The sequence below is a fragment of the Falco punctatus genome, assembly GCF_963210335.1.
Source record: "Falco punctatus genome assembly, chromosome: 15".
NCBI classification, from domain to species: Eukaryota; Metazoa; Chordata; class Aves; order Falconiformes; family Falconidae; genus Falco; species Falco punctatus.
In genome coordinates, this window is record NC_137595.1 from 23,069,126 (window position 1) to 23,089,752 (window position 20,627).

The 20,627-nt window shown below is 52.9% G+C and overlaps 2 protein-coding genes and 1 long non-coding RNA gene across 12 annotated transcripts in view; 2 read left to right on the forward strand and 1 right to left on the reverse strand.

Moving 5' to 3' along the window:
* Positions 1-549, reverse strand: part of LOC308053739 — a 10,945-nt gene extending 10,396 nt beyond the window's left edge. The window contains exon 1 of the long non-coding RNA XR_013923778.1: positions 424-549. This is a non-coding gene — a long non-coding RNA (uncharacterized lncRNA). The remainder of the gene's footprint in view (positions 1-423) is intronic.
* LOC308053725 (uncharacterized protein) lies at positions 440-10,800 on the forward strand. Its single transcript, XM_080365375.1, has 5 exons — positions 440-634; positions 1,338-1,739; positions 3,180-3,272; positions 3,970-4,013; positions 5,093-10,800. Exons 1-5 carry the CDS (start codon positions 583-585, stop codon positions 5,276-5,278), a joined length of 777 nt encoding a protein of 258 aa, XP_080221501.1. The 5' UTR covers positions 440-582; the 3' UTR covers positions 5,279-10,800.
* Positions 10,801-12,850: 2,050 nt separating this feature from the next.
* On the forward strand, positions 12,851-20,399 carry LOC308053713 (uncharacterized protein). Of its 10 annotated transcripts, none has more exons than XR_013923773.1 (12): positions 12,851-12,969; positions 13,079-13,133; positions 15,050-15,394; positions 16,350-16,619; positions 17,134-17,250; positions 17,804-17,905; positions 18,427-18,549; positions 18,774-18,866; positions 18,962-19,035; positions 19,201-19,293; positions 19,580-19,637; positions 20,218-20,271. XR_013923773.1 is itself a non-coding variant. In XM_080365332.1 (12 exons), exons 2-12 carry the CDS (start codon positions 13,079-13,081, stop codon positions 20,267-20,269), a joined length of 1,377 nt encoding a protein of 458 aa, XP_080221458.1. In that variant the 5' UTR covers positions 12,851-12,969; the 3' UTR covers positions 20,270-20,399. The 10 variants fall into 10 exon arrangements, 6 of the variants coding, with proteins under 6 accessions (XP_080221458.1, XP_080221460.1, XP_080221463.1 ...); XM_080365332.1 differs by having other exon boundaries at positions 18,779-18,866; positions 20,218-20,399; XR_013923772.1 differs by lacking the exon at positions 18,962-19,035 and having other exon boundaries at positions 18,779-18,866; positions 19,427-19,637; positions 20,218-20,399.
* The last annotated feature ends 228 nt before the right edge of the window (positions 20,400-20,627 follow it).

A 20,627-nucleotide genomic window follows, 5' to 3' on the forward strand; every position in this document is an offset into this window, starting at 1 on the left:
GGGGCAGGAGCTGGCATGGGGCACTGGGTGTTCCCTGGGGCAGAGCTGTCCCCTTGCTCCCATGTTTGCAGCTCCCCCTTGTCCTTGCCATGCTCCGTGGTCACGGCAGCAGCTCTCTGCCACGAGCAGTGCCTGCTTTGGGCTCCCCCAGCCCCCCAGGAGCAGCACCTCCCTCTGCAGCACTGGGCTCCCCCTCATCTCTGCCTGCTGGGACCTGTGCTGAGCCTGCCCGCGGCTCTGCTCCTCTGGCTGGGGCTTTGCAAGCCCTTTCTCCTGGGTGAGGGCCGGCAGCCAGCTGGCTGTCCCCCGGGACCCCTACTCTTCCCCAGGTCCCACCGCCAGCAGTTGCAGCAGCCTGTGGGCTGCGATCGCCGAGCACAGGAAGAAAGCCTGGGCTTGCGCTGGGGGCTGAGGAAGAGTCACCGACTTCCTCCTCTGTCAAGGCGACAGCTCGGAGATGCTCGCTGGCTGCCTCGGTGCCGACTCTGACCGCTCTGACCCCGCGCTGGCAGCGTGGTGACCGGCTGCCCAGAGCTCCCGCTTCTCCTGCTGCAGTGGGGCTGGCCCCAGCACCCAGAGGAGATGTCCTCCGGCTGGTGCCGTTGGAGCCTCGGCTCCCTCCTGCTGCTCCTCGGTGAGTCTGGGCTGCGCTGGGGTCCCAGGGCACAGGGTGTGCTGCCGGGAGCAGCTCACAGAGGGGTCCGTGGAGGGTGATGGTGGTGTGGCTCCTTGGCTGGGTGGTGGCGACAGCACGCTGGTGGCACCCAGGAATCCCGTCCCTGTGACAGCTGGCAATGGGGACCTGCTCTGGCGTCAGTCCCAGGCAAGGTCATGGTGGCAGGGGCTGCTCCATCCGCTGGTAGATGAGGAGTGGGAGGGGGCTGTGCCTTTGCCTCCCCTTCTCCTATCAGGGTGCAAGGACCAAGAGCTGCTTCACGTGGAGGTGGCCAGAGAGGCAAACCCAGCTGTGGAACGGTGCAGTGTGCGCAAGGGCCAAGGCACAAATAACACCGGGGGTGTTGGATGGCTGGGGCCCATCTCACAGCTCCCTGCGGGGCTGCTGCTCTGGCTCACGGGCAGGCGCAGACCACACAGCTCCCTGCAAGCGCTGTGCAGGCAGAGCCCCTCTCTGCCAGAGCTCGGGTCCCCTGTGAAGCCCCCCAAAAACAGGGATGCAGCAGCTGCGTGTTGCTGAGAAGCAGCTTCTGTGCGTGGGGCTGCGGCGCAGGGGGAGGTGGGGCGAGGTCCTGCGTGGGGCTGTGTTTAAAGAGGGGAAGGGGCAGTGGGTCCAGCCTGTGCTCTCTCACCACTCATCTGCCTCTTGCCCTTCTCTGCAGGGAGAAACCTGAGTATCCATGTCAAAATCCATCAGGATTCGGTCAATGGCACCGTGGGTGAGTCTGTGCTGCTGCCCATCTCCTACAGGTTTGATGGTGCCCCTTGCTTCCCAGTGTCGATTCGCTGGACACTCAATGACAGCCAGGGCCCGCTCACCACCTGCACGGTGCGCAACTGCTCCCTGGGTGCCAGAGGCACTCCCAGCTCCTGCTTTGCAACTTGTTTCACCCGTGCCACGTACCAGAGCCGCACGAAGGTCTTTCCGGAGAATGGGTCCCTGCTGCTGCAGAACCTGCGGCTCAGCGATAGCAGAGGCTACACTGTCGTGTTCGGACCACCACACCAAACCTTGACCATCACCCTGACGGTACATGAGCAGCCTTCCAGCCCACCGCATCCAGGTAAGCATGACTGTGCTCAGCATAGGCACGTCCCACACAGCCCCCGCCACACGTACGGATGGAGTGGGTGCTGGAGTATTTGTCCCTCCTCTTGAAGGGACGAGCTTCTGCGGTGAAGGGAGAAATTCCAGGGATGTCTTATACAGTGCTGTAGGTCTTTTCTTCCTATGATAGAGAACCCATCCTGTCCCACAGTGCCAGCTCCACCACAGTGTAAGGGCTTCCTCTGCCGCTGGTTGTCTCTGATGAGAAATGCTCTTCTGCCAATCTTGCGGTTACCCAACGCAAATGGCTGCAGATGAGAGGTGGGTGGGTTTGGGTCCTGTGCTGGAATAAATCCAGTATTCACTGGGGAGAGCGGGGTGCTCGGGGATAAATCTTTGGTTAAGAAAAATATACCAAGCGATTGCTGTTTATGACCATGCAAGATGCGTATATCATGGGGCAGCCAGCTGCGCTGCCACACGGTCCTGATGATGTGCCCCACACCCATCTGTGTCACTGTGTGTGTCTCTGGCTGTTCCCTGGTTGGTTTATCACTCGCCACAGTGTACAAAGGGGTTTTGAAGACCGAACTTTGCACTCAGTAAATTCGCAATTCCCTCCTTGGGTTTTGCTTCCCCTGCTGGGTCTCCGCCATCTCTCAAGGCACAAGGCACAGCATGCCTCCTGCGTACCAGTGACTCTTCCTCAGCTCTGCTGCCACCCTGCGAACAAAGCACATGAAATAATCTCTGTGGCAGTATCTGCCGTGGGTCAGAACAAATCCATGTATGAACATCTGTGCCTTCTGTGGTAGGACTAGCGAGCTCCTTCCCTGGCCCCTCCAGCAGTGCCATGAGGCATGCACATGGCTCGTGCTCTCTGCAGGACAGAAATGTCTCTGAGAATATTTTCTGGGCTGATACTCAAGTTCCAGCCTCTGGCTGGCCTGGGGTGAAGCTGTCGGCTGTCTTCCCGGTACTGTGGCCAGGGAACCCTCCTGCACAGCCCCTGCACTTCCACGTGGCTTTGGGGCTGGGGGAAGATGCCGATCACAAAACCCAGGGACCAGTTATGAGGCTGAGCCCTGCCTGGCTCCATGCTGAGCACCCGCAGTACCCAGGTCCAGCACTTCCAAGGGCTGCTGGTGCCAGTCACAGCACCCCCCCGGCGCAGGGCATGCAGCCCATGGGGTGCACACTCTGCAGGCAGATGTGCAGCAGTCGGTGCAGGAAAGGAAACTCAGTGATGCCTGAGCTGTAGGTGTGGGTTGGCTTTTTGCAATGCGGTATTTCCTCTCACCTGCTTGCCTATAGTGCTACTTTCCAGCTCTTCGTGCTGCTTTCTGATCCCAAGAGTGCTGAAATCAGCAGGAGCGCTCTGGAAAATGTGGTGAAGCTACTGCAGTTAGAAAACACTGTTGCTTAAGAAATACACCACCTATTTTATTTCAAACAGATGAGAGCAGCCAAGGCCTTTACTATGCAGTTTGGATTTGTCCTTCAATCTTCCCCCTGCTATTCCTGCTGTTCTACTGCGCAAGGCGCCGAGGTGAGTGGATCTGCTCTGGCTTTTTATCCTTCCAGGCTGCACCCTCCAGCTTGCACAGGCATATTCCCGGGTGTTACAGGTAGTGAAGGGCTCCGGAGTTGCCTGGGTTCTGCTCTTCACACCAAAATTATTCCTTCTGTAAGAGCATCTCTCAAATGTGCCACCTCCTTCCAGTCATAAGAGTCACTGAATATATTTCAAGTTCATAATGCAGCTTAGCAGAGCTAAGGGGGTGTTGCAATGGTTTTCTGGAGAACTCATACCTTTTGGCACTGAGACCAGAATCAAGATACTGTAACATCTGTCATCTGTAAAAGAGGTACAATTTCAAGGACTTTGAAACACACCCTCTAAGTGTGGCCATGACTGTTCTGTTGTAGCTACTTTAGAACTACACCTGGGGAGGGTATCTTGGGATGTTTTCACTTTAAAGCAAGCTGACAAGGTGCATATCCCCACAGCTTCCATTAGTGATGTCTTCCAAATCTGCATCCCTGAGGATGCCTTCAGCAGGAAACAAATACATTTCTTTTCAAGGGAGAGAATGTAGTTACAGAAATCTCCACCTTAAAAGCAAAATCCACACCACCTCGCCAGTGAAAGTGCCAGTAGGGTGATCCTGGTTCTCCAGTGCTGGGAGAGAGGAAGGTGTAGACCATCAATGTCTCTGCCAGATAATAAAACTCTTTTTTCCTAGGTGCAGCTCGGCAGCAGAAGAGGAAAGTCATTGAACAACAGCAGGTACAGGGGAAAATCGGAAAGCTTTTGCACACAGGCAGCTGGGTAACTGCTAACCGCTGGCTTGAATAAGACGTACTGAGCTGCAAGAATTGGGTGCTGGGTATAAAATCAGGAAGTTAATTCATTACTGTAAGGGAAGGCTGCAAAGCGCCTGCCCTTTCCCCAACCGCACTGCGGCTGCACGCTTCCCCTCCACCTCCCCCCCAGGCAGACCCCGAGGCACCGCCAGCCTTCCCTCCCTGGCCCAGGAGCCCCGGGACAGCCTTGCCCAGCAGCAGCAAGGAAAATGCCAAATGGATACATGCAGAGAAACGTGCAGACAGTCATCCCTTCCCTGCTTCCCAGCCAACCAAACTTACCTTAAAGCGCTTCTCCAGAGATCAGCGTGGATGATCTCGGGACTTGTCTCACACGGAGTTTTACCCATGAAAAATAAAGCAGAGAAAGAGGTAAAAAAAAACTAAGAAGGAGACATGAGAGCCAGATGGCTCAAGTCATTGCTCTGCCCACCACGTAGTGCTGGAGAAGCTGATGCCTTGGGGGTGGCAGATGTCCCAGAAGTACTACGGTACCCCAGAAAGCATGTCATGCAGGTACTTCCAGCCAACAGTTTTTCTACATGAAGAGGCCAAAGAGGGTTTTGTGCTTTTTTTTTTTTTTTTTTTTTTCCCCCAGTGAAAATAGCTCAGGTTGAGGGCAGGTTCCCCACCCCTGTGCTCTCTGGTCTGGAAATGCAACAAAACTTCAGCAGAGGTTTTCATCTCCCTTTCCAGTGTCCATCAAGCTCCCCCATCAGCTCCCCAGGTTGTGTCTGTTTTAGCTGAGAGGTCCTTGGGCAGAGTAGATGTCACCCTCCGGTGTACCTGATGGGCTGAGCCACTTTTGCATCCATGGGGTAGGGTTGCTGGAACCAATGTTCCCCCCTGCTATCGCAAGTGAGGGCCACCTGGGCTTTACATAGCTCCCGCCTCTGCCGGCTCCTGGTGGTGCAGACCAGCAGTAGCTCTGGACCCTTCCTGATCCCCACGCAGCCTCTGGAGAAGGCTCTCATCTTTGGTATTTCCTTTGTATTTCTCTAGGTCTCCAGCATGGAGGAGGCCCACGTGGAAAGCGCTGCAGTGGGGAACGTGGCAACCATTTATGCCACAGTTGCAGACAGGTTTGAACAGTCACAGCCAAGACCGACACCAGAGGTCATGTATGCATCTATAACTTCTCCTGGTCCCACAGGGCTGGACCCTGGCCCCTACCATCTCCTGGTTTGACTGTGGGAGCTGCAGGACCATCGCAGAAGGTAGTTGTGCCTCAAAGCAAAGAGGATGTTTTTGTCACTGATGCTGCCTGTGCTGATGCTCCCCCTCCGGCAGCTCTGCATGCTAAGCCTAGGTTGTAAAGGGCTGCGAGCAACAGAGTACAGAAATGCATTAGTTTGCCTTGAACTGCAGCCTCTCTTGAATTTGAGGAGGTGAGCTGGTTTTAACTCCTGCTTGAGGCTTCCTCAGAGTACAGAGCCATCCAACATAAGAAATGCCTAAGGCAAAGGCAAATCAAGAGTTTGTCTGTGGGAAGTCCACAGGGTAATGGAGAGCATCAAATAGATTTTAGTTGTGTGTCCCAAGTTCACTATCATATTGTTCCTTGTCATATTAAAAGAATGTATGAAGATACTTTACTCTGAAAAGTTGTCCTTATTTTTGTAAGTATGGCAAGTAATTGATGAGCAGATTCTTCCTACAATGATGTTTGCTTGACCTTGGGATCCCAGGGCAACAGGTTCCTCTGTTGTTTTGAAATGTCCTTTTGAAGCACAAGGATGGTCCTGGCACCTAGTGCTGTTTCCTCAGAATGGTATGCATGGGTGGAAGAAAGCTGAGCTGTGTAGTTCTAGTTTAAAATCAAAAGGCAGCATCTCCCTCAGCAGCACTAGCATTTTCAGGCATCTTTAAAATGCAGTGAGGGCATAAATGGATTTTGTTTCCCTCTGGGTTTTGCGGAAAGCCAGGTAGTATGGACCAAAACATGGCTACATACAATAAAAAGTGGATGCTATAGAAGGATGAGAGCCCTTGGCATCTCCCAATGGCAGCTGCTGTTGGTACATGTGATGATGCCAGGCTGCAGGGCAGGATTCCCTTGGAACAGAGCATGGAAGGCACTGCTGCTGCCTCTCTTCCTTTTGAGTGTTCCTCTGTCATCTGGGATGACATTCAAGAGGGATGATGCTGAAGATGATGTTCAAAGTACCAAGCACAAGGAGGCTGCTCCCACCGGTGCTGCACCTTCACTCCTGCCCTCTTCCTTCCAGGAAGCAAGGAAAGAGCATCCAACACTTTCAGCAGCGCTGAAGGCTGCCGCCAACACTCCTGACTGCTGCTAGCCAAGGAAGAAATCTTTTCCTGGAGAAAGACATGCAGTGGCACGTGCAGCTTTTGCTTTCTTCTCAGCTGCATCTCCAGCTGAGCATCCACCAGCCATTCTCCTGGCAGTAGGTGGAAGACCTGCCTCGTGGCCTGGCATCTCTGCTCTTGGAAAGCCCTGCCAGCAGTCAGGATGGCAGAGCTCTGCTGCAGAAAACAGAAGCATTTTGTGGTTCAGTGCAGTCACAAAAACTGAATGTTTGTGTTTGGTAAAGATAGACCTACTGCTGTGGTTAATGTGAGGCTTTAAGTTCAGGAGAGATGAAAGTACTAAAAAAAGTGAAGTACACAGGCCATACGGCTTTCAGTCTTCAGGCTAAAGCACATACGGTTACTGCCTTACTGCCAGTCCTCTTGGCAGAGCTGGGGGCTCTGGACTTTGGAAACACCATCCCTGGGGAATGCAGGGGGAGGGAGGCAAGAGAGGATGCTCAGGACACTGATCTGGTCCTTGACACCTGCCAGCAGCCACACAGCTCATTGAAAGGGTCAGCAGAATAACCCCCCATGCCTGGTGAGCCACAAAATCATCTCAGGATTGGAGCAAAATGAAGACCTAGAACTAAATTTGTGCATCCACTAATCACCCAGAAACACAACTGCCCCACTACCAGTATCTGTGTCTCCCAGAACAGACTCCCTCCTGGAGAAAATACCTCCGGGGAGCCCAGCCCATGGGCTGACTTACAGAAACACACCAGGCTGAGCCCCTGCTTCCCAGAAGGTAAAACCAAGAGGCAGGAGCAAGCCCTGATGCTCTGCCAAACCATGAGTGCAGTAAAGCTCCTTAGCTGCCGCAGGGCACGGACCGCCCCAGACCTCCCTCCCCTCGCCCTGGCCTGCGCTTTGTGCAGTGGTACCCAGCGGGGAGGGACAACCCATCACCTTGAAGCTGCACATGCCCTGAGCTGCTGGTTTGTTTTGGACACTTGCATGTGGACCTGCGCTTCACGAGGGGATTAAATCCCCACTGCGGGACTCGAGTCTTGGTGTTACACCAGGAGCTGCGGCACCCCTACGAGGTGGGCTGACCTCGGCTCAGGTGTTTTCTTGAGCTACAGGAATGAGGTAAGCTTTGACTGGCCATCTTCCTTCTTCTGGGCCTGGAAAGCAGAGCTAGCTAGCAAAATCCGCGTGGTGGGCTGGTGTGTTTCTCCATATGAAGTGCCTGGGGTACGAGGCTTAACTCCGAGCAGCGTGCTGGCATGGGGCTTGATCAGGTGTAGCACAAAGGTGCAATGTGGTATTTTTGTGGTTTACTGACCCTGCTCAGCCTCGTTAGAGCTGCTTCTGCAAACAACCCTTTTCCCAGGGGTGAGGTCTGCCGTCTCTTTAAGCTTATTCCCCATCAATAGCCAGCATCAGCTTTTGAAAGACAGGTCTCTGGGGCTGGAGCCCTTGGTGCAGAGGGCAGGAGGGCTGCTCTGGCAGGAAGGAGCTGTGCCGCAGGGCTGGCCCCTCTCTGGCCCGGTGAGCTGGCAGTGGCGTGGAAAGGAAGGGACCAGCGAGGTCTCAGCGAGCAGCAGATTCCTGGACAGTTTGCAGAAGAGCTGCAGTTTTCATCTTTGCTTTAGCATGCTTGTAGGAAGACTAAGCTTAGTTACTTTCTAAAAACTCGCTTGCTTTTCCCCTTCTTGTTTTGAGCTAATATTCAGTTTCTGCCATGCTCAGCCTGTCAGGCATAATTAGGAGGAAGGCTGGGTTTTGGCTTGACTGGAGGCCCAGGATTTGGGATGATGGGTTTAACGGGATCTTCAGCAGTGAGGTGCTGCTTGCACTCATTTTTTTTGTCAGTTGTATAATGTGCATGTCATTTGCCAAACATGTCAACCAGGAAAAACAGGCTCTTCCATTACATGCCTGCTCTGGAGCTTGCAGGCTCTGGTCCATTTGCTTTAGCCTATGCATCGCTGCCAGCAGCGGCTGCTCTTCCCACCAGACAGATGAGCTGGGTAGCAGTAGATCCACACACCTCCGAAGAGAGGCAAGTGTCTGCTGTGGCTGGCAAGATGCTGCATTAGCACTAATTACATGCGATTTTGTGCTCATGAGGCTTACCCAGACCTGTCCTCGATGCTGGCTGATACACTAGCCGGATAACTGCCTTTGTGGCTTCGTGCTGTTGAAATGCTGTACTTCTTTGGTAGACTGCAAGTCTACCAAATCTTGGTAGACTGGGGGAGGACAATGCAGGCCCCACACAGCGGAGCAGCTGTGAAGCCCTCACCACAAGCCCACAGCTCCTCTTGCAGCCCCAGAGACCAAGCGCCTGCAAGGCTGCAGCTGGGGTCTCATCTCCGTGGGAGGGAGAACACATTGCATGCAAACCGGAGAAGAAACTGCAGAAATTACTGGAGGAAAAAAATACAAGTGCAAGGAGACAAGGCTGGCCACACTTGCTCCACCATGCTCTTCACGCATGCTTCCCCATTTCTACCTTCTCCACCCTTCGCTCACCCTGAGCTCCCACCACAGGTGGTGTTGGGTCTTTGCCTACGCTGTGTCTCCCGTCCCTGTCTCTAACCCACGCCGTAGCCTTAACAGCTGCCTCCGCCTTTTCATTTCCTTCTCTGAGCAGCATCTTCACCAAGCTTTGCCCCCAGGCACTTGTTTGCTCTTTGAAGCTCTTAAAGGTCAGTGTAGCTCAGTGCTTGCAGACCTCAGGTGCGCGCTGGCTGCATCTCAGTGCAAGGCTTCCTCCAGCGGGGTACGTCTAGCCTTGTATTTTAAAGTCTTCAAGTGGCACACTGGCCCTCTCAACAGCCTTGCTGCTTGTCATAATTTATTCCTCCATGTTTCAATCCATCTTAGGTCCATGTGGCTGAATGTCTTCCTTTGAGACTGCTGCTGGGGACAAAGGACATGGCCGAGGCACCCAATGCCTTCCCGCTGAGGCTGGCCTTCAGCAGCTCCAGGGCCTGCAGAAAGTCCACAGCGAGGAGGACTCTCTTGGGGGCAGAGGATCAGGTTAGGCAGCACCTAAGCAAGCTGGGCAAGCTAGTCATAGAGCGGTTTGGGTTGAAAGGGACCTGGGCCCTGAGATGCCATCTCCCATAGCATCCTCATAGAAAAGGTGATGAAGTATGAGTGAGATAAGTGGATTTATCAGTTTTTTGGGTTGAAAACTTGCTGAACAACTGGACCCAGACACAGTCCTTGACAACCTGCTTCTAGGTGCCCCTGCATGAGCAGGGGCTTGGACTAGTTCACCTCCAGAGCCAACCTCAGCTGTTCTGGTGTTCTGAGATTCAGCCATACTATTTGTTTAGAGGGAAAAACTGTCACAGTTGTCCCTTGCACAGGGGTTTCTCAGAGCCTACGACATGCGTATCATGGCTACCTGAGCTGATCTAAGGCGATGAACACAGCATGGTCAAGATTACAGTTGTCTGCCAAAGCTTCGAGCTGCACCTCTCTGCACCTTCTTCACTGGGACTGATCAGGTGAATCTGACTCCTTTTTAGTGGTTGGTTTTTTCCCTTTTGTTTCATCCTAGATGCAGAATTTCCGGACACCCCCGTACACACAGCTGGATGCAGACACCTCTGCTGAGCACCCATATGAATATCTGTGATGGCCAGGAGCATGCTGGCCACAGCAAGGTCCTCTCCTTACCCAACTGCCCCAGCATGCTACTGTCCACATCAGTAATTTTGTGGGCAGGACTCAGGAGTCTTTCCCCTTTCCCCTTGACTGTAGAGGGGTGGTAGTTTGTCTACTCCAGCTTGGGGACCACAGAAGGGGGTGAGCAGCAGCAGCTGCTCCATGCACATGCTTGTTGCACCCTGGGCTTGCTCCTGCTGGGGATGGAGGGCTCTCCAACCACTATCTGCAACAGGGGTGCTGAGTTCAACCAGCAGATGCAATTTATTTTTCATCTGCTCACTTCTGATTTCTGCCAGAGACCAACAATTGCCCCTTTGTGACTTAGGAGTTGCAGCAGCATGGGACTGGGAAAAGAGAAGGACCTGGGGTTCTGCTTTTAGACACCCTGCAGTATGATTTTCACATCTGCTGATGGTCGCCCGCTGCTCTTATCTCTCTCCAACCACAACAAGCTGCACTGGCCAGAAGCAGTGAGTGTGCAAATTCTTCCTCACAGCCAATATTTACAGGGTTTTGTGCTGCTCTATTTGCTGTTTGGTCTCTTCCAGCCCCTCAGAAGGTGCAGGGTGCAACACAAGTGACAGAAAAGACAGTTAAGTGCTAGTGGAAATGTGCCTTGTTTTTTCATTCAGTTTATCTAAGATTAAGTTGAGAATATGTTTTTAAAGTTTCCTTCCAGCAGCCTGGAAGGATTCATGTGGCCAGAGTAGCATGACTGATAAAAACTACTCTTTGGAGCAATTAAATGAAGAGGTGCATGTGGATGATGGGGACATGGTGGGAGCAGGGGGTGGGCAACACTCATCTACAGTAGCTCACCTTTCCTGCAAGGAAATGAAATAACCTGTCTGAAGAACAGAAGCTGCATCCTGCAGTGGGTGAACGGTTGCACATTGATGCATCCATTGCAGCTGCCAAGGGCTACCCAAGAAATGTGCTGCTCCAGGGAGGGAACGTCCCTGGGGAAAGGACACAGTTGCATTTTCCAGCTCAAATCTTGTGCCTGTGCCTTTGCACTGCTTGCGGTTGCTTTTAGCTTCTCAGACATCCCAAGCTCATGCAAAATGCATGCAGAATGCAGCAGCCCATTGCTGTGATGGCAAAAAGCCAATGGGCTTGTGATATGACCCTGCAAATACCCGGCCCTGCATTGAGGAACCGAGCAGATGGGAGCAGAGAACCTGCGCTCTGCTGGGCACAGGGTAAACGAGAAGTTAAATTAAATGCACAGTTGGCAACAAAACATTGTGAAAGGCAGAACCTGAGTGGGAGCAGCCTCCCCTCTAACACAAACACCAAAACCATGTTTGGCATAAGTTTGTACCAACCTAGTTGTAAGCTCCACTCATCTTAAAGATCATTGTCCTTCCTGTCCAAAAAGGTCTGTCCTGCCCCTGGGCCTGCAGGTGGGCGACAGTCGCAGCCTGGGCTCCAGCCTGGGGCTAAGCAGCCCTTCTCAGGGTGTAGGAAGCTGCTGCAGTCAGCAGAAGTGGCAGATTACAGCACGAGGAACATCAAAACCCTAAGCCGGTGTGCAAGGTGCAGCTAGGTTTTGTGGTGGTGAGAAATGAGAAGCAACCCACTGTCTCTCTCTTGGATAACCACAGGGAGCACTGGGGACCTCCCAGAGAGAAAACGCACAAAGCCAGCATCACCCAGGCAAAATCAAACTGGTAATACCAGCTGCAGCTGAGATTGTGTGCGGAATGGTGTCAGGAATAAATTTGTAGATGGATGCCGCAAAAGGAAGACCAAGGGGGGAAAGTAATTACAAGCACATTTATTTGGAAGGAGACAGGTGGAGAAAGGAAGGGTCAAGAAATGGGAAAAGGGATGGCAAGGGCAGCATCGGGCTGAGCACGGCATACAGGTCAGGCGGGAGGTGTGGGCTGGGTGCTTTCCCTGGCTGATGGAGCCAGCAGGTGTCACCGTGTTGGTGCTCTGGACCTGATGACATCTGTATTCACCCACTTTTTCCTAATGCTTAACACACAGCGGTCGTGTCCCAGACACATCTTGCTCTGGTTTTGGTGGTCCATGCGAGTCAGACAGGGCCAGCCGCGCTCGGCGGGGCAGGAAAGCTTTCCCCTGTGCTCTGGGGCCAAGCTCAAACCTTCCCAAGTCTCTCATACCCCTGCTCTCCTGTCTAGAGCATGAAATTTGGTCACCAGGTGCTCCTCTGATCCCAGGAGTGTCTCCTCCTTAAACTAGAATTCCCTTTGCAGAAAGCTTGTGGGACATGGATGATCTCAGTCTACACCTGCCTTGCTGGAGGAAAAAGGCACTTGCAGTGGGACAAGTGTTTTGGAGCTCTGTCTGAGCCCCTGGCCACTGCTAGGAACAGGCTGGAGGATGAGTTGAACCTCTGCTCTGCTCAGGCCACTGGGCTCCTCTCCCAGGGACAGGATGGAAGATGATGGAGCTGTAAGAAAGGGACAGGGATGGATCTTCTGGACTCAGACCGTGGAAATGATCAGGGACATCCCCTGTAACTCATACTGCTGTGAGAACTGACATAGGAAAGTTCTCCTAGAAGCAGAGTTGGATGAGTTATTCCCTCTGGTTTGGCCTGGCAATCAAGCTCAGCATTTCTTGGAGGGGGACCACTTCTGGGGTGCACTGCAGCTCTGCCCCGGCAGAAAGGCCGTCCGGGCTCTGAGTGCCAGGAGCCGGCCGTGCAGGTAGTGAGCAGGCAGCTCTGCCTGCCCACGCTGCCCACTCGCAGCGCCGGGGAGTGGCCAGCACCGACGAGCACGGGGGTAAGAGCGGGCAGCTGCTGCCCGACAGCGGGAGCCTCCCAGGAAGGGTCCCCAGGGAGGCGCAGTCGGCAGGAACACAGTGAGGCTGGAGCCAGACCAGACTGGGACCAACCACCGCACTGCCCTCGTCAGCGTCAGAAATCCAGTCCTGACAACTGTGGAACTCCTCACACGGTACAGCCTGACCGGTTACTCTTATTGCAGAGTGGAATTCAAGGCAGTTTTGAAGGAAATTAAGACATTTTAAAAGCATAGCAATTTTTGAGCTGTTCTTCCTTGACAGATGCTGACGTGCAGTTCCGCAAAGCGGCTGGGGACCAGCTGGCTGCTCCTTGCAGGTAAATTGTCCCCAGGCTGGGCCAGGTGCCAGTGCCATCCAGTGCTCTGTGGGCCAGATCCTTGCCTGTTGCAAACCTGCAGCAAGCCCGAGGCTTCAGCAGGGCTTTGCAAGTGTGCATGGGCATCTCCGGTCCTTTTAAGTTAGATTTTTTAGATGGGGCAAAACGCTTAACCTGGAAGGGAACGGTGTCTCTGCTTCGCTCTTTAAAGACAGAGGAAGGAGAAGCAGCTCAAGAGCTAGGCACTGTGCCGAGGCTAAAAGGGTACTGCAGACAGATTTATACGGGGGCTGATATATGCAAACCCACAAAATTTATTGCAGTTATACTCATGTGAGCAATCTCACTGTGGTCCTTATATATGTACTAACTGCCCTGAAGCACAGATGTACAAAGATTTTCAGAGCCAGCAATTACCCATTAATCAAGTCACCAAAACCCATTACAATGTACCTAGAGTTTTGGATGCCATGGTGTGAGCAAGCTCTGTTTGAGTGTCTATAGGATAAGCTTTGAATATTGCAGTTGTAAAAGATGCCTGTGATTAAGTATTTTATCTTATCTTCTACTAGTGGTACCCTGTGTCCTGTATAAGTAGTGTTTTCCCAGACCAAAGGGATTTTCCGTCGTAAGATTGTTTCTTCTCCTTGCATGTCTTAAAGTTTGGGGGGCATGAAGGCACAGAAATAAAAGCTGGTAGCTGTTTCTCAAGGTTATGAGAGCGAGAAATTAAAATCATCAGATGAGCTTGATTTACACCTATTTTCTTTCCCACTTATGCTGCAAAATTGCTAAGAGAAATCACCAGTCAGAGTGCAAGGGGCAATTTCCAGGATTGTTTGCAGAGGCAGCAGGCGGCAGTGTAAATGCACGCAAACATCTGCTTATCGGGGCAGGAAGCGAGACACGGTGGAGAGGGAGAAGAGCAAACACAGCCGGTGCAGCTGGTGGGTCTGAGATTAGCATCTGTGGATGCTCATGCACATCCTGCCTGCCGAGCATCCCTCCGCCTCGCTGCCTGAGCGGGGTGCTGGGGGCCGCAGGTGCTGGAAATGTCTTTCCATGACATCCCCTTTGTTGGGAAGCATGGCTGTGGTCGTTCAGTGAAGGGTGGCTGGGAACAGGCTGGGATCACTGCCGCTGGTCCCCATCTCAGCGAGACTCAGATGCTCCCGTGCAAGGGCTAGACTGAGCGAGGACCTTTAGCAGAAATCTTGGTGCCCCCTTCCGAGCAGCCTCCTAGGAGCCCTAGGACTGCTGCTGGCAAGTAACTGAACCTCTGCCGGTGTAGATAAATACCCTTTTGGGGTTTCCTCTGCCTATGGCTGGCTTCTTGCTTTACACCTTTTAGCCTCACCTTTTTTTTAAAGCATCCCCTTTTACAAGACAGTGATTTCTGCCTGGCTTTTTTTTTTTTTTTCTTCTTTTTTCCCCCTGGGCTGGGAGCTGTGACCTTACCCACAGCAGCTCCTCTAGAGGTCTTCAAGCGCCTGTTAGAGCCCCAGTCATGCCAAGCCCAGAAATTGCCATGTGTTTTGGGGAGACGGCTGTGTCCCTCTCGGCTGGGAGCTGGTGGACACTTTCAGCCCCAGACAAGACCAGTAACTGGGAATTTGCCGTGGAAATTAGATCAGGATTAGAAAGTCCCTTCTGGGTCCAGACTGGGAAGAAATGTCACCACAATACACACAAAATTCAAGTAGCAAAAGCTCACAGCCCTGCAGCCATGTATCTGCAAGCACCCTGTGCTGTATTTAGCACCTATATCAGCTCCAGCTGGGATGTCTCCCTGCCTGGCAGCATGACGGGCAATGGCGATGCCTTTGTGAGAGGCTGTGACCAAGTGGCAGCCTCTCCCAAGCCACGCCAACTTGTTCTGTCTCCCCCAGCTCAGCTTCCTTTTCCCTGCCATCCAGGGCTGCTGGTGCCTTTGCAACAGGCCATAGAAGCGGTGGGACCCCTCGAGAGAAAAGCTGCTGCTGTGGGATCCTCGGTGCTGCTTCCTGGGCCGGAAAACATCACGCACATCTACTCCATGCAGTGGGAGTACCTCAATGGCACTAGCTCCCGCACCATCCTGCAGTACTACAGGGGGTCTCACAACACTGCCATCCACGTGCCCTATGCAGGACGAGCCATTTTCCATCCAGCCAATGGATCTCTCTTGCTGGAGGATGTCCAGGAAAGCGACAGTGGCATCTACAAAGTGACTGCCAACGTGGGAGACAGGGAGAGCCTGAGAATCCTGCTGGAAGTCCTCAGTAAGCGGTGGGCATGGGAGGGAGGACCGAGCTGATGGCCACAAGCTGAGCAGTGGTATGATTTGACTGGGTATGGACCATCAGCTGACAAAGGGGTTTGGAGAAGGAGTTTGGGCTGAGTCCAGCGGGTCAGTCGTGAGTTTCTTTGAACCTGTCGTGCATGGAGACATCACCAGGGAGGCTTTGAGAAGAGGTTCCAAACCTGTCCTAGGGCAGAAGGTCTGGCGATGCTGCCCAAGGAGACCTCCTGGGGTGCCTGGCTGTGACAAAGGGCTGGGGTCCACCTGGAGAAGGCAGTTTCCTCCCTTGTTTTTTATTCTAAGTGCAGGGAAGGAGGGACTGGTAGGATGCTGTCAACCCACTGCCACCTGTGGAGAGTACCTCCAGCACTTTTACAAAGGAGACCAGGTAGAGCTGATGGAGCTAAGCCCAGCAGGGTGAGCTTTATGGAGAAGTCGTGAAAAAAATCTTCCCCTCAGACCATACTAACTGATGTTTGCAATTTTCAGGCGCCAGCTGCTGCCACAGAGACAAGAGTACACTTTAATAACACAGAAGTTCCTCCTCAATATCTCTCTGGGCAATTTCCTTAATTTGCTTTGGCGTTATCCTTTCTCTGCAGTAAAACAATTGCTGCCATAATGTTACCACAGCCTTTCACCACCCACTTCTCCTTTCCACCTCACATAAATCTTAATGAATCTGCATCCTTTTCCTTTTTTTTTTCCTCTCATTTTCTGAGAGGAAAAAACACCCCGTATTTACCAATATGCAATAAAAGCAATAATTCTGCTAGAAAAAAAAGCCAAACCCAGAAAGTACAGCAGCCCTGTGCAGCATGGGACATTCGAAGGAGACTTAAGGAAGCTGCAGTGACAGCTGCAGCCCACATCCCCATCATAGATGCTCCAGGGCATGTCTGAGAGAAGTGCTGATGTTTCTGTTCCCTTTCTAGAGCCCGTGACTCGCCCTCAGCTCCAGAGCAGTGCTCTCGTGGCCCGGGCCACCGGCACGGTCCTCTGTGAGGTGATGGAGGGCAAGGTGGACACCATCACTTGGAAGAAGGATGGGCAGCCCATTCCCTCAGACAGAGGTTTCCACCTCTCCAACAGCCTCAGCATTTTGTACCTGAGGTCAGCAAAGAAGTCAGACTGTGGCTCCTACTCCTGCAACGCCAGCAATGGGATAAGCTGGCAAGAAACCTCCCTGAACGTCACCATTGCAGGTGATGGCTGCTGGGGCTTCACCTCCTGCTGCTTTTCCTTTTCTCCACCCTCTGCTGGGGATCCCTGGGTGGTTTCATCCCATCCCTTTGCCTCCATCCCCTCAAGGTCTGGCCATCCTCTTGTGAGGTTGTGGCCCACGTGCTGTTGGCAGGAGCTCCCCATCGTAGGATGGTCAGCAGCCATCCCAGTCCCTGATCCCCCCAAGGCACCGTCCTTGGCAAGACGGGTGGCAGGAGACTGGCTGCTCCCACTTGGAGAAGGTCCCAAGTGATGGCCCTAGGCTGAGGTGATGGTGAGCAGGACGTGGGCGGTGGGGTGGCCGGGAAGCCTGTGGGCAGCATGCACCCCAGGCTGGGCATCTCGTGGGCTGCAGCCTGCTGCAGAAAGTGCCGATTTTGCCACCAGGTGGCAAATAAATTGAATCTGTCCTGGTGATGGAGGAGCCCATCAGAGCCATCCATGCTGGTCCTGCCAGTGGCCTGATGCCTGGCTGCTCGGGTGTTTTCTTCCCAGGTCTCTCCCCTCCCTTGCAGGACGCACTGAGGGTTGCAGTGGTTGCCGTGGTCTTTGCTGCCGTCTCAGGATGGGGATTAATTTTTCCTGTCTGCCAGTCTGACAAGCTAAGAATAAGTGAGTCTGCAGTTGTGGGGCAGCCAAAACCTCATTTCTCTGGTCTGGTGGGGGAGAGCAAGGAGCATTGCCATGGGAAGAGCTGGAAATCAGCTAATTCCCCTTCTTGCTGTGTGAACACCTCATCTTCACATCATCCGACAAGTCTTTATAAGCACAGAGAAACTTTCCCTGGCAAAATTTTTTAGTGGCAAAAATGGATTTACTCTGTTTTCAAGCTAGGTTAGATTCTGGTTCTTCCCAGATAGTTTTGTTCTAGAGAGCTGAGGTGATCGATTGACACTTTTATAGAAAAAGACGTTTCTCAGGAGCATTTTTTGATTACAAAGCTCTGTTTTTAAGAGAATATGCTTAATACACTGTACTGGGGGGAAAAGAGCCCTTTCCAGGTACCCACGCTAAAGAGCGGGTCAAACCCACCAGGCCTGGCCAGGGATAGCCCACAGCATCCCGGGTGAGGACAAGCTGCATCCCACCCTGAGGAAGGGGTGGGACTGGCACAGGGCATCCCGGGGGTTCACTCCAGTCACCCCACGCTGCTCTGGGTGTCTAGGGGGGGAGCTGTGGAGATGGCTCAGCGCCTACACCTGCGGGCTGGTGTGCGTCGCCTCCATCCTGGCAGGCACCGCCGGGATCCTCTGGATGCGAGAGGAAGGTAGGAGGTGGCTGTGGGGTTTGAGGTGGGGGGTGGCGTGATGCAGACCCCACTCCTTTCCCTGCACAGGGCACGGTGCAGAAAAGCAATCCTTGCTGTGCAGACCAGTGGGGTGAGGACCTTGTGGCAGATGTAGGGTCTCACGGGGGTCAGAGAGGAAGGGGTGCCCTGGAGAGGGAGGGTCCCACAGCTAAACACGTGGGGATAGACCCAGACAGAGCGACATGTGTCTTCCCCATGAGTGATCTCAGCCAGTGGGGGGGCCTGGACCACCGTGTGGGTTACACACCCACCCACACAATGAATGTAGCTATTTGCCCCTTCCCAGAGCCCTTTCCCAGGGCCTGTTGCAGAAGGGCAGTTAAAACGCTCAAGGGATGGAGAGGCTGCTTGCAAGGACAGGGTGAAAACGCTGGGAGCCGGGAGAGGGTGGGAAAGGGATAAGGTGGAGGGTTACAAAGTGGTGCAGGTGGCAGACAGATGCAAGAACCAGTAGTCTGCCTTGTCCTGTTTTCTTTCAGGCCCTTCTATTGCAATCATATTGCCAGAGATCGCCCTTACATACGTGATCGTGGTAACCTTCCTGGTCTCTGCCACAGTAACCTTCCAGCCTACAAAGCTCATCCAACTGAAAAGTAAAACAGGTGAGATGTTTTACCAGGGATGGCAGGGAGGGAGATAAAACTGGGCCATGAGGTTTTTATTTTGCCAAAAATCTCATCCTTGACTTTTTTACATAAAAACTTCATTTCTACTTCTGTGCTAACTCAGGCTGGTGGATTCCACACCAGACAGTGGGTGAGGGCAGACCCCCATCCACGTCTCGTAACACACATTAACATCACTTTGTGATCTTTCCCTTGGCCAGCACAGCGCACGATGGGCTATGCTGCTCCTGGAGGAGTGGTTTCGGTGGTGCTGACGACCAGCTTCCTCATAAAAAACATCCACCATCGCCACGGTGAGAGGGGATGCTCCAGGGACCACCCCAAGGATTTATCACACTGAGGCTAAAACTTGCCCACGATATGTAATCCCTATATCCTTTCAACTCAGCCATTGGGAGTCAGACCTGCTCAAAAAAAACCCAAAACAACAAAACCAAAAAACCAACAAATTGGAGTTTTCAGGCAAGAGGAATCTTTGCAAAAGCAAAACTAGTTTTCAGACTTCCATTAATTTTTCCTTGTTTTTTTTGCCATATGTACATCTTTTCACAGTGGCAATTTGTCTTTCTCCTTTCTCTTTTGCTCCGGATGGCATTTCGTGCTGACACCTGGTTTCTTTGACCACAGAAGAAGGATGCACCGAGTTCGTGGACTTGACCGTCCTCACGGTCAGCACGGCGGCCGTGTCTGCCCTCCCGCTCCTTGCCATCTTCCTCTCCTGTAAGTCTTCCAGCTCCTTGGTCTCCCTGCCACCCCCCACCCCACCCCCCCGAGTGCCCTATATTTAGCAAGCTGGTTTCCCTCTGTCCCCACACGATCAAGCAGCCATGTGAATTATTTGACATTTGCTCAGTTCTTGTGAAGACCCCCAGACCTCTCCACTGACCATTTCCCTTCCCCGGGGAGCCCCTGACACCAGCCCCCAAGTACAAGATCCTGTACGGTGCATTCGGTGCCTCTCGTACACTTTCTCCTGATGCCTGGGAACAGACTTGTCCTTTCACAGATCACACGACTCAGGGGTGGCTGAAGGAACGTGACTCCGGCTGGGTGGAGAAGGCAAGGTGAATCCTCTATTGCCTTTTTCCCTGTAAATTCATACCATCTTGAAGTGCAAAGAGTGGGATATAGAAACTATCCTGTGCCCTGTTTTAAGTTCTAGACCCAAGAAAGATGCAGTCCGGTGCTGCTCTCCCAGCCTTGATTTTGTCTTGGGTTCAGGTAGCTCTGGGAGAGGTCACCATCCAGCAAAACACTTGAGTGCCTGCTCAAATCTCCCTCCTGGCCTTAGCCTGAAGCCTTTAAGCCTTAATTCCTGCTGGTTTCATCCCAGCACTTTGGATTTTTCAGCCATTTGGGTTTAGGCAACCTGGATGCCCTGCAGGAAAGCCCACAGAGCATCACAACCTCATGGGCCTCAGCCAGCTTCACTTTGCCCCAGCCAAAACCCTCCTGAGATACAAAGGAACAAGTATCACACCCACAGGCGTTTATAGGGTCTTGTCATGTCTCTGGGCCATGCAAGGGTGGGCACGGGGAGAGGCCACCGCAGCCCTCGCCCCTGCGAGGGGCAGGACTGGAGGGGGTCACTAGAGCCCCTGCCTCCAGCGATGCTCAGCACGTCCCACCTCCTCTTCCTTCCAGGTCCTTTGAAATGTCTCAGCCCAGCAGCAGGGATGCTGTTCCCACCTGTTAGAGGTTTGTCAGGGTGTTTCTCGCTTGGTTGAGTCAACCCAATCTTTCTTCCTAGTTTAATGGGTTTAGGGCTTTCTGTTTCAGTGGGTTGGAACTTCTGTGACACCTCTAATAAAGGGCAATGAACTCGTTTCTGCTTTTTTTTTTTATTATTATTTAACACAGAATGGGGGGAGGGGGGAGGAGCAAAATGCACATTTTCCCCCTTCCTTTCTCTTTCAAAACAGGCCCTAAAGTAGAGAAGCACTTTCAGAAATAGTTGCAGGAGTCTCTCTCACTAGTTTATGGCGATAAGATAATGAAGCCACATCTTTTTTTAAGCTTACATGGGTAACCAAATGCACCTACCCCACCCTTCC